Source organism: Mustela erminea, chromosome 1 (genome assembly GCF_009829155.1).
Source record: "Mustela erminea isolate mMusErm1 chromosome 1, mMusErm1.Pri, whole genome shotgun sequence".
Classification (NCBI taxonomy): domain Eukaryota; kingdom Metazoa; phylum Chordata; class Mammalia; order Carnivora; family Mustelidae; genus Mustela; species Mustela erminea.
In genome coordinates this window covers 61,783,860-61,796,303 of record NC_045614.1, presented here as the reverse complement: position 1 = coordinate 61,796,303, position 12,444 = coordinate 61,783,860, and the positions used below count along the sequence as shown (strand labels likewise).

At 48.7% G+C, this 12,444-nt stretch overlaps 1 protein-coding gene across 4 annotated transcripts; it reads left to right on the top strand.

The window, feature by feature from the left end:
* Positions 1-852: 852 nt before the first annotated feature.
* Positions 853-11,207, top strand: SLC25A38 (solute carrier family 25 member 38). Of its 4 annotated transcripts, XM_032346828.1 has the most exons (8): positions 854-1,273; positions 1,529-1,728; positions 5,112-5,233; positions 5,836-5,920; positions 6,594-6,773; positions 7,017-7,185; positions 8,620-8,786; positions 10,410-11,207. In XM_032346828.1, the coding sequence occupies exons 2-8, from the start codon at positions 1,624-1,626 to the stop codon at positions 10,530-10,532; spliced, it is 951 nt and encodes a 316-aa protein (XP_032202719.1). In that variant the 5' UTR covers positions 854-1,273; positions 1,529-1,623; the 3' UTR covers positions 10,533-11,207. The 4 variants fall into 4 exon arrangements, with proteins under 4 accessions (XP_032202948.1, XP_032202719.1, XP_032202878.1 ...); XM_032346987.1 differs by lacking the exon at positions 1,529-1,728 and having other exon boundaries at positions 855-1,258; XM_032346907.1 differs by lacking the exon at positions 1,529-1,728 and having other exon boundaries at positions 855-1,273.
* Positions 11,208-12,444: the final 1,237 nt, after the last annotated feature.

Below are 12,444 nucleotides of genomic sequence, written 5' to 3'. Positions count from 1 at the left end.
ACTAGATTGCTGTAAGTCTTAGAAATGCGGTGTATGGGGGTGCCTGGGTGGCTCAGTTGGGTAAGCCTGGGATTTTCAATGTCCACTGAGGTCATAATCTCCTGTGGTGAGATAGAGCCCCGAACACCCGCTGAAGATTACCTCTCCCCCTCTTCCTCTGCACCACTGCTATCACTCCTCCCCGCACTTGTACATGCTCTCTCTCAAAAAAAAAAAAAAGAGAGAAGAGAGAGAGAAGGAACAGAAAAGAAATGCGGTGTATAGATAACTTTTTTTTTTTTAAGATTTTATTTATTTATTTGACAGAGAGAAATCACAAGTAGATGGAGAGGCAGGCAGAGAGAGAGGGAAGCAGGCTCCCTGCTGAGCAGAGAGCCCGATGTGGGACTTGATTCCAGGACCCTGAGATCATGACCTGAGCCGAAGGCAGCGGCTTAACCCACTGAGCCACCCAGGTGCCCCAGTGTATGGATAACTTAAGAGCACATGCCAATTCCTTCGCTAAATTTTAAGCGCTCAAAGGGAAATGTGGGTCTGTTAATAAAGTTGTTGAACAGAAAAATATTCCATACTGCTTCCATTTTTCATACAAATTAACTAAAATTAAATACAATTTAAATTTCTGGACGTCAGGCATATGAGCCACATTTGAAGTTCAAGAGGCAAGGATGGCTACCGGCTACGTACCCCGGCAGAGCACGTCTAGATCGCAGACACACCTTGCACCAGACCTTGCAGCCTGAGGCAGGCCTCCAAGCTCCAGGAGCGGGGCAACAGCGGACCCTGCAATTCTGGACGTGTTCACCAGGTGGCACTAAAGAGAACACCCTCACCAGCTCGCGAGGAGCGCCCAACCCCGGAAGCGAAATCCCAAGGTTGCGCGCGGTTCCTCCGGCTTTCTCCACCTCCGGATACACCCTACACGATCTGGGGTCCAAAAGCGTGCAGCCGGGCAGGATGGGCGGGAGAGCAGACGGGCGGGGTGTGCAAGGCGAGTGAAGAGCGGTGAGCAGGTCCCGGTGGGCCACGCGGAGCCACGCAGGGGCGGTGGGCGCGCAGACTCGGCGTCCGACCGCGCGGACTGCAGAACGCCCGCCTGCGAGCGCGTCGCCGGGCCACTGCTGCCGCGTCGCCTTCTCCCGCGAGATCGCCAGCGCTGGGCCCGAGCTCCCACTAACGCACCCAGAGCCCGGCCTCCTCTCCAATGTTTCAGAAGTCACGGCCGGCGCTGCTGCAGTCTCAGGATGTTGGAGACAAGGTGGAGACGCTTATGGTAAACTGCGGGGAAGGGACACAGGGGTTCCGAAACCGCCGGGTCGTGGAGGGAAATTCGGGAGGTAGCCGAGGCTCGGCGGCTCTCTGGGAGCCTTTTCCGCTCCCTGGGTGTGCGCCGAACAGGTTGGGGACGTGGCGGGAGAGGGATGGATTGGTCAAGGGGATTGAAAAGAGAAGGGCAAGGGAGGAGAGGAGTTGCAGCCCCCTTGGACAGACAGGCGACGGTCTGTCCGCTGCATTGGCGTCCGGGTAGGGTGGCGGAATTGCCCGGGCCTTGGGAGTGTCGGGGAGTGTGCCGGTGCGACCACGAGCCGCGTGCGAGCGCCTCCGGACGTTGCTTTAAGTTGGATGGCTAGAGCGACAGAGGTGGAAGGACGCTCGGGCAGGTATCTGGACCACCGCAAGGCCCGGGTAGTAGCCCCAGACCGGAGAAGAGGTGGGTGCCCGCGAGAGGTGAGTCAGGACCGCACTGGGCCACCGGGGCTGGGAGAGAGGACCGCTTCTAGGTCTCCACCTTCTAGCCCGCGAGGAATGGGGGGAGGGGTAGTAGGGCCCGAGGCCACGCCCCTGAGTCCGGATTGGCTGCCCCGGTCGTGCCGCCGGGTCTCCATTGGTGGAGGCGGAGGCGGGGCTGGGCAGGCGGGTCCCGGAGGGCGGTCTGGCTGAGCTGCTGCCTGTGGGTGGAGGCCGCAAACGCAAGACATAGATCCCCGAGCGCTGCCAGGCGCCGCGGCTCACCTTCTCTCCGAGGTCCCCTCCGCCAGCATGGGCAGCGTGGTGCATCGGGGTGGTTTTTTTTAATCCTTCAAAACGGCAGCGGCTGCGGCTCTGCTTTCCATCTTTGAAAGCGTACTTACCTATTCTCTTTCTGGGTCCTCCAGCTCTGGCCTGGAGACTTGATTGGATTTTGTTTTCTCAAGGAAATTAAGAATTGCTTATGGAGGGGCCCCTGGATGGCTCAGTCGTTAAGCGTCTGCCTTCGGCTCAGGTCATGAGCCCAGCGTCCTGGGATCCAGGCCTGCATCGGGGGCTCTGCTCAGAGGGAAGGAAGCCTGCTCCTCCTGCTACCGCTCCCCCTGCTTATGTTCCCTCTTGCTGTGTCTCTTAAACAAATCTTAAAAAAAAAAAAAAAAAAAAAATTGCTTGTGGAAATTGCTAACTTATTTCAGTACTAATTTACTGCCTTTGTATACTGTGTATTATTCGGTTGTTTTTGCCCTCTTCCCTCCAAACAAATTGTTACTCCTCTAACTTCGGGCTATTTAGAAAAAAATCAAACATGCCTACAAAGGATGTTCCATGTGACAACATCTTAAAACTTCAAAATGAAAAGTGTAAATTCTGTTGTTTTTTTTTTTAACGATATTACCTGTTGTGTGTCGGGTTTTCTTTTCTTTTTTCTTTCTTTCTTTATTTTTTAAGTAGTAGAAGTTAGTCTGTCCAGCTGGTATATATTTAGCATCTACTCTGGGCTCATCGACCAAGAAAATTACAAAATTACAAAAGTTACAGGCTCTAGGCATTTATTCAACAAATATTTATTAAACTAATAATATGTCCAAGCATTGCACTGTGAAAATAAGACATAAAATAGTTCCTGCAATGAGGAAGGGTGAATGTGTTGGAGCATGTGTTTGAAGGCCCACGGCCTTAAAACGAATTCCCTGGAATATCTGTGAGAGTGTTGGGGTAGCAGCACAAGAGGACTGCACAGAAGCTGTAACTATAGGTCATGCCCACAACCTTACCAGAGCGGGAGCAAAGGGCTGAAGGGAGCCTGGGGAGATTACCCTGTTGTAAGTCTGGCCAATGGCCTCAAACCCTGGGATGCAGGACACAATTTTTAAGAGTGCGGTGAGATCTTGAGGTGGTGTACATAGATGCCTTACCTGGTGCTGTTCCGGGAGCTCAGGAAGGTGGATTAGTAGGGTCGAGGCTGGAGGCTGCCAAGGAGGCTACTGGAACAGATGGGTGTGGGCCGACTCTGGAAACACTTAAGGGTCATTGGTACGACTGGGTCATGAAGCAGTAGGTACAGTGAGGAGTTTTACGTGTCTCCCAAACTTGCTACTGGAATATCTTGTTGATTGGGGTAGCAGCAGGAGTGTGAATTATTGACTGGGTTTCCATTTTGGAGTGTGAGTGGGAGCTTTCTGGGGCCCTCTCAGGGAAGGGGGTGCTGGGCTGAACTGGCTGTGGGTGTGGTGCAGTGTGGGTGAGGTGGCCCTGAGGGGCTGTGGTTGGGGGAGATAAGAAGAAAAACATCTGAGGCTAAGAGAAAAGAGCAGACTCAAAAGGAGCCCAAAACCAAGAGATGGCCAGCTGTTTGAAATGCACCGGACCAGCCAAGTAAGAGAAGGCCTAGGGCAGGAAAGGACTCCTGGGATGGGCAGGTCCTTGGTGAGCAGAAAGGGCAGCTTTAGCTGGATGGCAAGTAGTGGGGGCTGAGGGGGTGACTAGCCCAGAGGGAGTGGATGGAGGTGATGTGGCTTCAGACTGGAAAGACAGGGGTTTTGAAGCTTGCTCCCAGAAGATGCCAGTGGAAGGATGAGACCAAGAAGCACAGACTCCAGGAGTATGGCTTAGCATATCCCCACTCTCCCAACCCCTTTGGGGGACTGGGAATGGCATGCTGACAGACTGGCAAGGTAGATACATTTTGCTCGGTTGTATGTGTTGTGTTATCACTTTTGTCACCACTAGGTACTTTATAAGCCATTTGAACAGAGTTAGGACCTCCAGTTTTTATTATGTGAATTTTTTTAGTCTTTCAAGTGGTTGCAGTTCTAATTTGAAACTTGCTCATTTGGTAGAAATGTGGAGTGATCTCTCTTCCCTGTGAAACAAAAAAACCCACAAGTTACAAACATTTAGCTCTGGGTTGGTGGCTGTATGGGTATAACTGGCAACTTCATTTTCAGTGTCTTAGGACAACAGTTGTCCGTGCATTCAAGAATAATAGTGCTAGTGCCATTTAATGAGGAGAGAAGATCTTTTTGGATGGCGTTTGCCAAGTCTCTTGTTTGGAGAAGAGTGCTTTCATTTCCTGGTTGGATTTTTAAATGTGGCTTTTCACAACCATTCATGATCGAGTGTTTCTGAGGCTAGGTGAGGCCTCTAGCCTAGTGGGTTCAAGGAGGTACATTTAGGCTTTGCCCTTCTGGGTGGTGCCGCTAGATTAGCCAGGGTTTCCTTTCTGTCAGGCGACTGTCCTGGTTTAAGGGAGAGCCAGCAGAGCCAGGGGGAAGGGGTGGCTGCTGATCTACCCACATCTACAGTCGGCTTAGGTCCTAGTGAGATGTGTGGGTGGAAGAGAAAGGGAAAGCTTTTAAATTAAGGAAGTTCATAGGTTTCACAGGAAGTGGTCCATGTTTTACATTGAAACTGAGCTTATGGTTTCGCTTCCTATGTCTCCCTCCTGTAAATATCTACAGGTCCTATAACAAAGAGAGATTGACAGCCAACAGTTCACACACTAGGTTCAGTTGATTTTGCTTCTGTGAAGATAAGAGATGGCCAAAAACTTTTACCCTCAGGACAGAGAGGGAGGTGTGGTTGGTGGCCTAATTCACAGGTAGAGGGAGGTGGATTGCTCATTCTTAATACTGAGGCCAGAGAGATCCCCTCTATCTGGGTATTATGTTCTCCATGGCATTCCAGCGCTGTTAATTCCCAGGTTCACTTTAACCTTCTCTGAAGTGGGAAGATAATACAGGGCACCAGCAGGTGGTTTTCTAAGCCACCCACATAACGGAAAAAAATGGTCCCAGTGTGGAGAAAGCTGAGAAAACTTGGCAGCCGCAAAGTTGCTGACTCAGTGTTCTCGTGCCCTGAAGTTACATCCGGTGATCAAGGCTTTCCTGTGTGGCTCCATCAGTGGGACCTGCTCCACCCTCCTTTTCCAACCCCTGGATCTCCTCAAAACGCGCCTGCAGACTCTCCAGCCCTCAGACCATGGGTAAGGCCTGCTGCGTGCCCCCCTCACCATTTCTCTGAGGAATGGTTCCAACAACTCCTCTCAGACACAGGAACATCTCAACTGTTAAGTCAACTGCCATTGTGTTGGATACTTCAGGAGAAACATGGGCCATACCCAGCTTTGATTTGACATTTCCTGTTAGTGAAATGGAATCCTTCCCTGGGGGCACCATGCTGGGATCTGGGATGCCTTGGTGACATTTGCATTTTATTGTGCTGGCCTGTAATGTTGTAACTGTGCTGTCCAGTACGACTAGTGTGGGTGGTTTTCTGGAAATAATGTATGCATTAAGTGTCTCTTCTGTGCCTGACATTGGGCTCAGCAGCATGGGAAGTATACCAAATGCATGTAACATGGGAGGTCATCCCATTGCTCGCGGTGTGAATCAACAGATAAACACGTATGTGCCGAATCATGAACATATGGGAACTCAGAGTTATTCCAAGATGTGTTGTAGAGATTCTTGAGTGCTCTTAGGGAAGAAGTCATACCAACAAATCTTTGGATGGGAAGTTCTTTTATGAGGACGAGGTCTAAGTGATTTTTTTTTTCTTCCTTGCCTTCATTTTGTCTGCCTTTAGATCTGGTCGTGTTGGGATGCTGGCTCTGCTCTTGAAGGTGGTTCGCACGGAGAGTATTCTGGGCCTTTGGAAAGGGATGTCCCCTGTAAGCTGCCTTCTGGGTCTTCTCTTGCACTCTCTGCTGTCATAGCTATCTCTTTGTCATGCACCTTCCATATCCCCTCTTGGAAGGATAGGTCAGTGCCAGAAGCAGTGGGAGGACTTGTGTGGTCTTCTCCCTATCACATGATGCCACTCACTCCTATGAGAGGGCTCAGGGAAATATCTTTATGCCCTAGATACAGCTTGTTGGAGCAGTAGCAGATCTAGAGTAGATGCAGTGAGTGCCCTCAGCTGCCAGCATACCCTTGTCCTTGCCCTTCGGTACAAGCAGGCCACACCTGCGTTTCTTTACCTGCAGGTAAATTTGCTGGGAGTGCCAGGGCACAAATGCCCACCCCAGCCCAGTGGAAGATGATAGTTGATGTTTAAAAACCTCACTCACCCTCCTCAACTGGAGGGTGAACTCTGAGGTGCCTACATCAATTCCCAGAGCTCCCCCCAAAGAGATTACGTTTACCAGGGCAGTAATGCATCAGGCGGCCTGCCCTTCATTGGCTGCCTTCTCTCCTCACTTCCCCATTCTCTTGTTGCTGTTCCCTGCATACCTTCAGTCAACTACTTGCATGCAAATCTCTGTCTTTTGGGAAAACCCAGCTAAAACAGTATCTCACAGTGTCCATCTGGGCTTGCTTTCCTCCCTCTGCCCTGTTGCACAGTCCATTGTGAGGTGTGTCCCTGGCATTGGCATCTATTTTGGCACTCTCTACTCCTTGAAGCAGTACTTCCTGCGAGGCCATCCCCCCACGGCCCTGGAGTCGGTCATCCTGGGAGTGGGCTCTCGCTCGGTTGCAGGACTCTGCATGTCACCCATCACTGTGGTAAAGACACGTTACGAGGTGAGTCCGACTGCTTTCAGCCTTTGGGGTGGATAAACAGAGGCATTGGGCTTTCGTCAATTGGTCACCTATGTCAGCTCCAGACTTGGAATCTAAAATCGAGGCCTCTGTGGTCAGAGAATAAAAGCCACGTGGGACCAAGGCCTGTGGTGCCTGGCATTGTCACGTACCCCGAAGTCAGGTGGGTTCGTTGCTCAAACCCAGGGCTTCTGCGCTAGCCACTGGTCCTGTGCTTCCTTGCAGAGCGGGAAGTATGGCTATGAGAGCATCTATGCAGCCCTGAGGAGCATCTATCGCACTGAGGGGCACCGGGGACTCTTCAGCGGCTTGACGGCAACACTCCTTCGTGACGCACCCTTTTCTGGAATCTACCTGATGTTCTACAACCAGACCAAAAACATCATGACCCATGGTATGGACGAAGGAAGGTGTGGTGGGGGAGGGGAGAGATATCTTTGAGACCTCATATTCTTGCAGCTTTCTCTGCGATAGATACTGTTTATTGTTCTTAGCAGAGTTTTAGGAACGGAGCTATTTCTGCCTCACGTCAAGCATGGGGCCAGGTGCTAGGACCCAGTGGTGGTCATGGAAGACTTGGCCCCTTGCCCATTTGAATTTATGGTCTATTATGGCGGAGTACTGGTAGTACTGTCATTGTTGAGTGGGTTTGGGAGGGAATAAAGCATGTTTTACAGGAATCCTGCAGTGATACCTGGCAGATTTGCCTGATCTTTAGATTGCTGGGCCCTGCATGAGGGCCTCCTACATCAGGAACTTTGGGGTAAGACCTGGGAGTCTATATTTCTCAAGAAGCACGTGATCTGATTCTTATCAGAAAAGTTTGGTGAGGTTATTGGGGTTAGTGCTTCCCCTTGCCGTGTTCCCAGGTAAAGTGGTTTTGAGCCCTCTGTTCGGGTGGAGAGCAAGGTGCCCGACCTCAGGCATTCCAGCAGACCCACGCTGCTAGGAAGCTCTTGTTGGTCACAGTGGGCATACTCGGTATGCTGTGAGCATCCACCCACGCACGGCCAGGTTCTGATAGAAGCACGTCCTGTGGAATGAACCTGCATTCCATACGGTGTCTCCAGAGAACTTGAGCAAGGAAATGCAACCCAGGTCGTGTAAAGTGGGAAAACCTGCATGCCGCCATCATGACAATGGTAATCAGTGGAGTTGGAGGGCTTTAGGAGTTTGCTTCTCTCCTGTAGGCACCAGGAGGCCTGACACTGCAGGTCACAGCCTTATGTGGCTCAGAAGTTTAGGGCAGTAAGGGAGCTTGGTGTACATTTTTTACTTCTCTTTATGTATAATTGTTTTTTGCAATCCATTTATGATTGCAAAGGTTGAGATTAAGCCAAAGTAAAGATTAAGTTGCAGGAGTGATGCCCCTTTGCCCTTAAATACCTCCATGTGTGTTTCCTAAGAACAAAGATATTCTCATATAACCTGTCTCTTTTATCTCTCGGACAAGATGGCGTCTCCACTGAAAACTTATTTTTTTGTAATTTGGAAGCATCTGTGGGCACTGGAGGGGGTGGGGGGTGGTGGTGGAGATACTTTGAATCTGCATAAATCTCCATAAAACATTCTGTTCCTTTCACCCCAATGTTTGAGCCTCAGTCTGTGATTCTTGCCCAAATCAATTATGATGGCGATGGTTGTAAAAAAAGGCAAATTTGAATTCCATGACTGCCATCTACATTTAGTTATACCTTTAAATGTTTACTTCTTAACCCCATTTTGAATCTAGACCCTTCTGAGTTTGAGAAAGAATTCGTGGGCAACTTGGTATTGATATTTATGTGAGAGTCATTTGTAACTGAATGTTGCTTTTGTCATGTTTCAGACCAGTTGGATGGAGTCCTTATTCCCGCTGTAAACTTCAGCTGTGGGATCTTTGCTGGCATTCTGGCCTCCCTGGTGACTCAGCCTGCGGATGTTATCAAAACCCACATGCAGCTCTCTCCAGTGAAATTTCGGTGGATTGGCCAGGCGGTGACACTTATTTTTAAAGTAAGGCTACAGAGTAAATGTTGCTTCTTACTGGGGTTAAGACTTGCTCTCTCTCTCTCTTTAGAATGGAAGCTGGTGTCCTTTACATATTAAAATCAGCTGGAGTGCTTTAAAAAGTCCCCACCCCCAGGTCACAACCTGGGCTGCTTCAATCTGAATCTCTGGAGGTGGTGAAGCCCAGTAGCTAAGTTCCCCAGGGATTCTGGAGTGTTGCAAAGGTTGAGAATCACTGCTAAAAACCTAGGTTGGCTGTGGGTTGGGTTTTTTTTTTTGTTTTGGTGGGGCGGTTGGTGGTGGGTGGGGAAACTGACTACCTTAGGAGGACCTGTGATAATAGTTAAAGTTGACAGATTGCTGGACTCCACCCCTGCCCACCAGGTCGGGGAATCTGGGAGGGCCTCATCCCCTGATGATCAAGGAGCTAGGAGGGAACTCAAGTCAGAAAAAGATGACAGGGACACCTGGGTGGCTCAGTCGTTGGGGTGGCTCTGTCATTGGACGTCTGCCTTGAGTTCAGGTCATGATCCCAGGGTCCTGGGATCGAGCCCTGCATGGGGCTCCCTGCTCAGCGGGAAGCCTGCTTCTCCCTCTTCCACTCCCCCTGTTTGTGTTCCCTCTCTCACTGTGTCTCTCTCTGTCAAATAAATAAATATAATCTTAAAAAAAAAAAAAAAGAAAGAAAGAAAGAAATGACAAATACATCATTTGGTCTCTAGAAATTTGCTCTAACACAAATGGACAAAAGGTATTGTTGAAGATAAAAAGTACAGTAGACATAAGGTACACTTACTGAAGCACCATTTAAAAGCCACAGAGTTGGTCCTTTGGGAGCATGTACGGTTATCACACACCAGATATTCTTGTTCAAGCTAAGTTTTTATATTTTTCTATACGTCTCGGTTTTTCTGTGTAGCAGAGGAAACGATGCGAGCATAGGCATCCTGTATCTGTCTCGCCCTAGATGTAGACAGATATTTGTGAATCAGATCATATTCCTCACCCTGCTTGGGTTGCCTGCTCTCTTATTCTCTATACCTAAAAGCCTAAACTTTGAGAATAATATTCTTCAGTATGTATGAAATGGCAGGAATGATAATGATAGGAATGAATTGGTCCAGATTATGAGAAGGAGGTGTTTTGTCTTTAATGCTTATGTTAAGAATGTCAAGAGCATACAGTGGGTTATGCAGAAATGCTCCCACCAGACAGACAAATTGCCAAAAAGACATGTTTTCCTCCAGCCTGAAGCCAGGCCCCCAGGGCTTGGCATGCAGACTGTGGCCTGGATCTCGCTTGCTAGTTGGGGCTTGGTGTGTATGGGAGCTGCATAAGCTATCTAGCTGTATACAGCTGCCCTGTAGAAAGATTTGAAGCTGAGAAATAAATTCTCCTACATAAAGCAAGCCTAAAAAGAGAAAGTTTAGCAAAAAATTATGCAAAAAAATTTTATTTATTTTAGTTCATCATCTCCTTGGATCCATTATTCATAGTTTTGGCATTATCAATGAAAATCCTAAAACTGAGGCTCACCAATGGGGTAACAGAGACCCTCAGTCTCACACTAGGTGTGTTCCTCATGTTGCTACTCTGCTTCCGGAATGCTGATGTTCGTTTTCCTCATAGGATTATGGGCTCCGTGGCTTCTTCCAAGGCGGCGTCCCGAGGGCCCTCCGCAGAGCTCTGATGGCAGCGATGGCGTGGACCGTGTATGAGGAGATGATGGCCAAGATGGGCCTGAAGTCCTGACTGAGAGGGACTGGGTAAAGACGGGCTATGTTGCGCTCCCTGGCTCTTACCGGGGGCTGCTTCGCCTCACTGTCCTGGAGTAAGATGAAGTCTAATCTGGAAAGCCAGGCAGATGTGTCCCCTTCTGTTACCCAGTTTCAGTAGAAAATAGGTGGGCCTGACTCAAGCCTTCAGAATATCCCAGAAGAGGAGTTACGGATGCCTACAGCACACTGGGGAGTTCAGAGAAGGGCTTGCCCCTCCTGCCAGGTTACTCGAAAAGGCCTTTCTGGAAAGAGCTCTGTCAGGTGGTTCTGCTTCAGCCACCCAACCTACGCCAGGCTGCCTGTTTGCATCTGTTCTTGGGCAAGGCATCGCACGGCCAGAGGAGCTGTGGCTGTGAAGAGCTCCAGCAGGGGGGAAGCCGGGTCTGTGGAGAGAGGGGTTCTTGTCATCAGGCTTTTGTCTGTGTCTGGAATGCTGGTGGGATGAGGAAGAAAAGATGTCATTACTTAATTGGTCACCAATCACCTTCTCAGAGGCTCTGAAGAAGTGGGGAGAGTGGCTTCTTAGCCTGAAGTGTCCAAATAACGAATTTTGGTCTTGGCCTCTGCACTGTTTCAGTTCTAAATTGTTCTGGCATTTTTCTGCAGCTAACATTCGCATAAATAAAGTGAAGCACTTTATCATTGGAAACTGTTTGGAAAACCTAAATAGTGTCCTTCCTATGTTCTAAAATAACCCAGTTGTCTAAGGTGGCTGGCTCTTGACCCATATAAGTCCTAAACTCTAAACATTTATTTTATTTTGTTATGTATTTATTTATTTTTTTAAAAGATTTTATTTATTTCTTTGACAGGCAGAGACAGAGCGAGAGAGAGAGCACAAGCAGGGGGAGTGGGAGAGGGAGAAGCAGGCTTCCTGCTGAGCAGGGAGCCTGATGTGAGGCTCATCCCAGGACCTTGGGATCGTGACCTGAGCTGAAGGCAAACGCTTAATGACTGAGCCACCCAGGCGCCCCTAAACATTTTTTCAGGCAGCTTTATTTCACACATTGTACAATTCACTCATTTCAAATAAGCCATTCAATGATTTTTAGTAACTTACTGGGTGAGGCAACCATCACTGTGAGCCAGTTTTAGGGCATATTAATCCCCCAAGAAGATCTCAGATTTACAATTAATCCTCATTCTGAGTCCCAACTCTCGGCGACCATCAATCTGCTTTCTGTCTATAATCTGCCTTTACTGTACACTTCATGTAGTCATACCATTTGTAGCCTCTTGTATCTGGCTTCTTTCACTTAGCATAATGTTTCTGAGGTTTCTCCACATGGCATGTTCAACACCAATTTTTTTTTTTTGTTTATGGTCAAATAATACTGTGTGCCCCTACGAGATTTTATTTATCCACTTGTCAGTTGATGATTATTTGAATGGTGTCCACTCGGGGGCTTTTATGAATAATGCCATTTTGAATGTTCATGTGCTGGTGTTTGTGTGGACCTGTGTTTTCATTTCTCTTGCGTAAATAGATGCCCAGGAGTGGAACTACCAGATCACGTGGTAACTGTCAAACCATTTGAGAAACGACCAGACTCCGTACCACTCCACGTTCCCACACCCACAGTGCAGAAGGGTTCAGGTTTCCCCACATCTTCCTCAACACTTGTTATTGTTTTGTTTATTATACCCACACTCGGGGGTTCCCAGGTGTTTCTGTCAACTTTCAAACTTAGAAAAGAGCCATTACATTATCCAAACAGCAGGAAGGGGAATTTTGGTCTCCAGGTTAAGAATATGGGCTGTGATCTAGGTGGTTCTAGATGGAAAGTCTGGTTCTCTACTTATTTAGACATAGTTGCAATTGTTCCTGGAAAGTGGGCATACTAATGGTGAGGGTAAAAGGAGCAGATGTTTCTGGCACCCTGGCT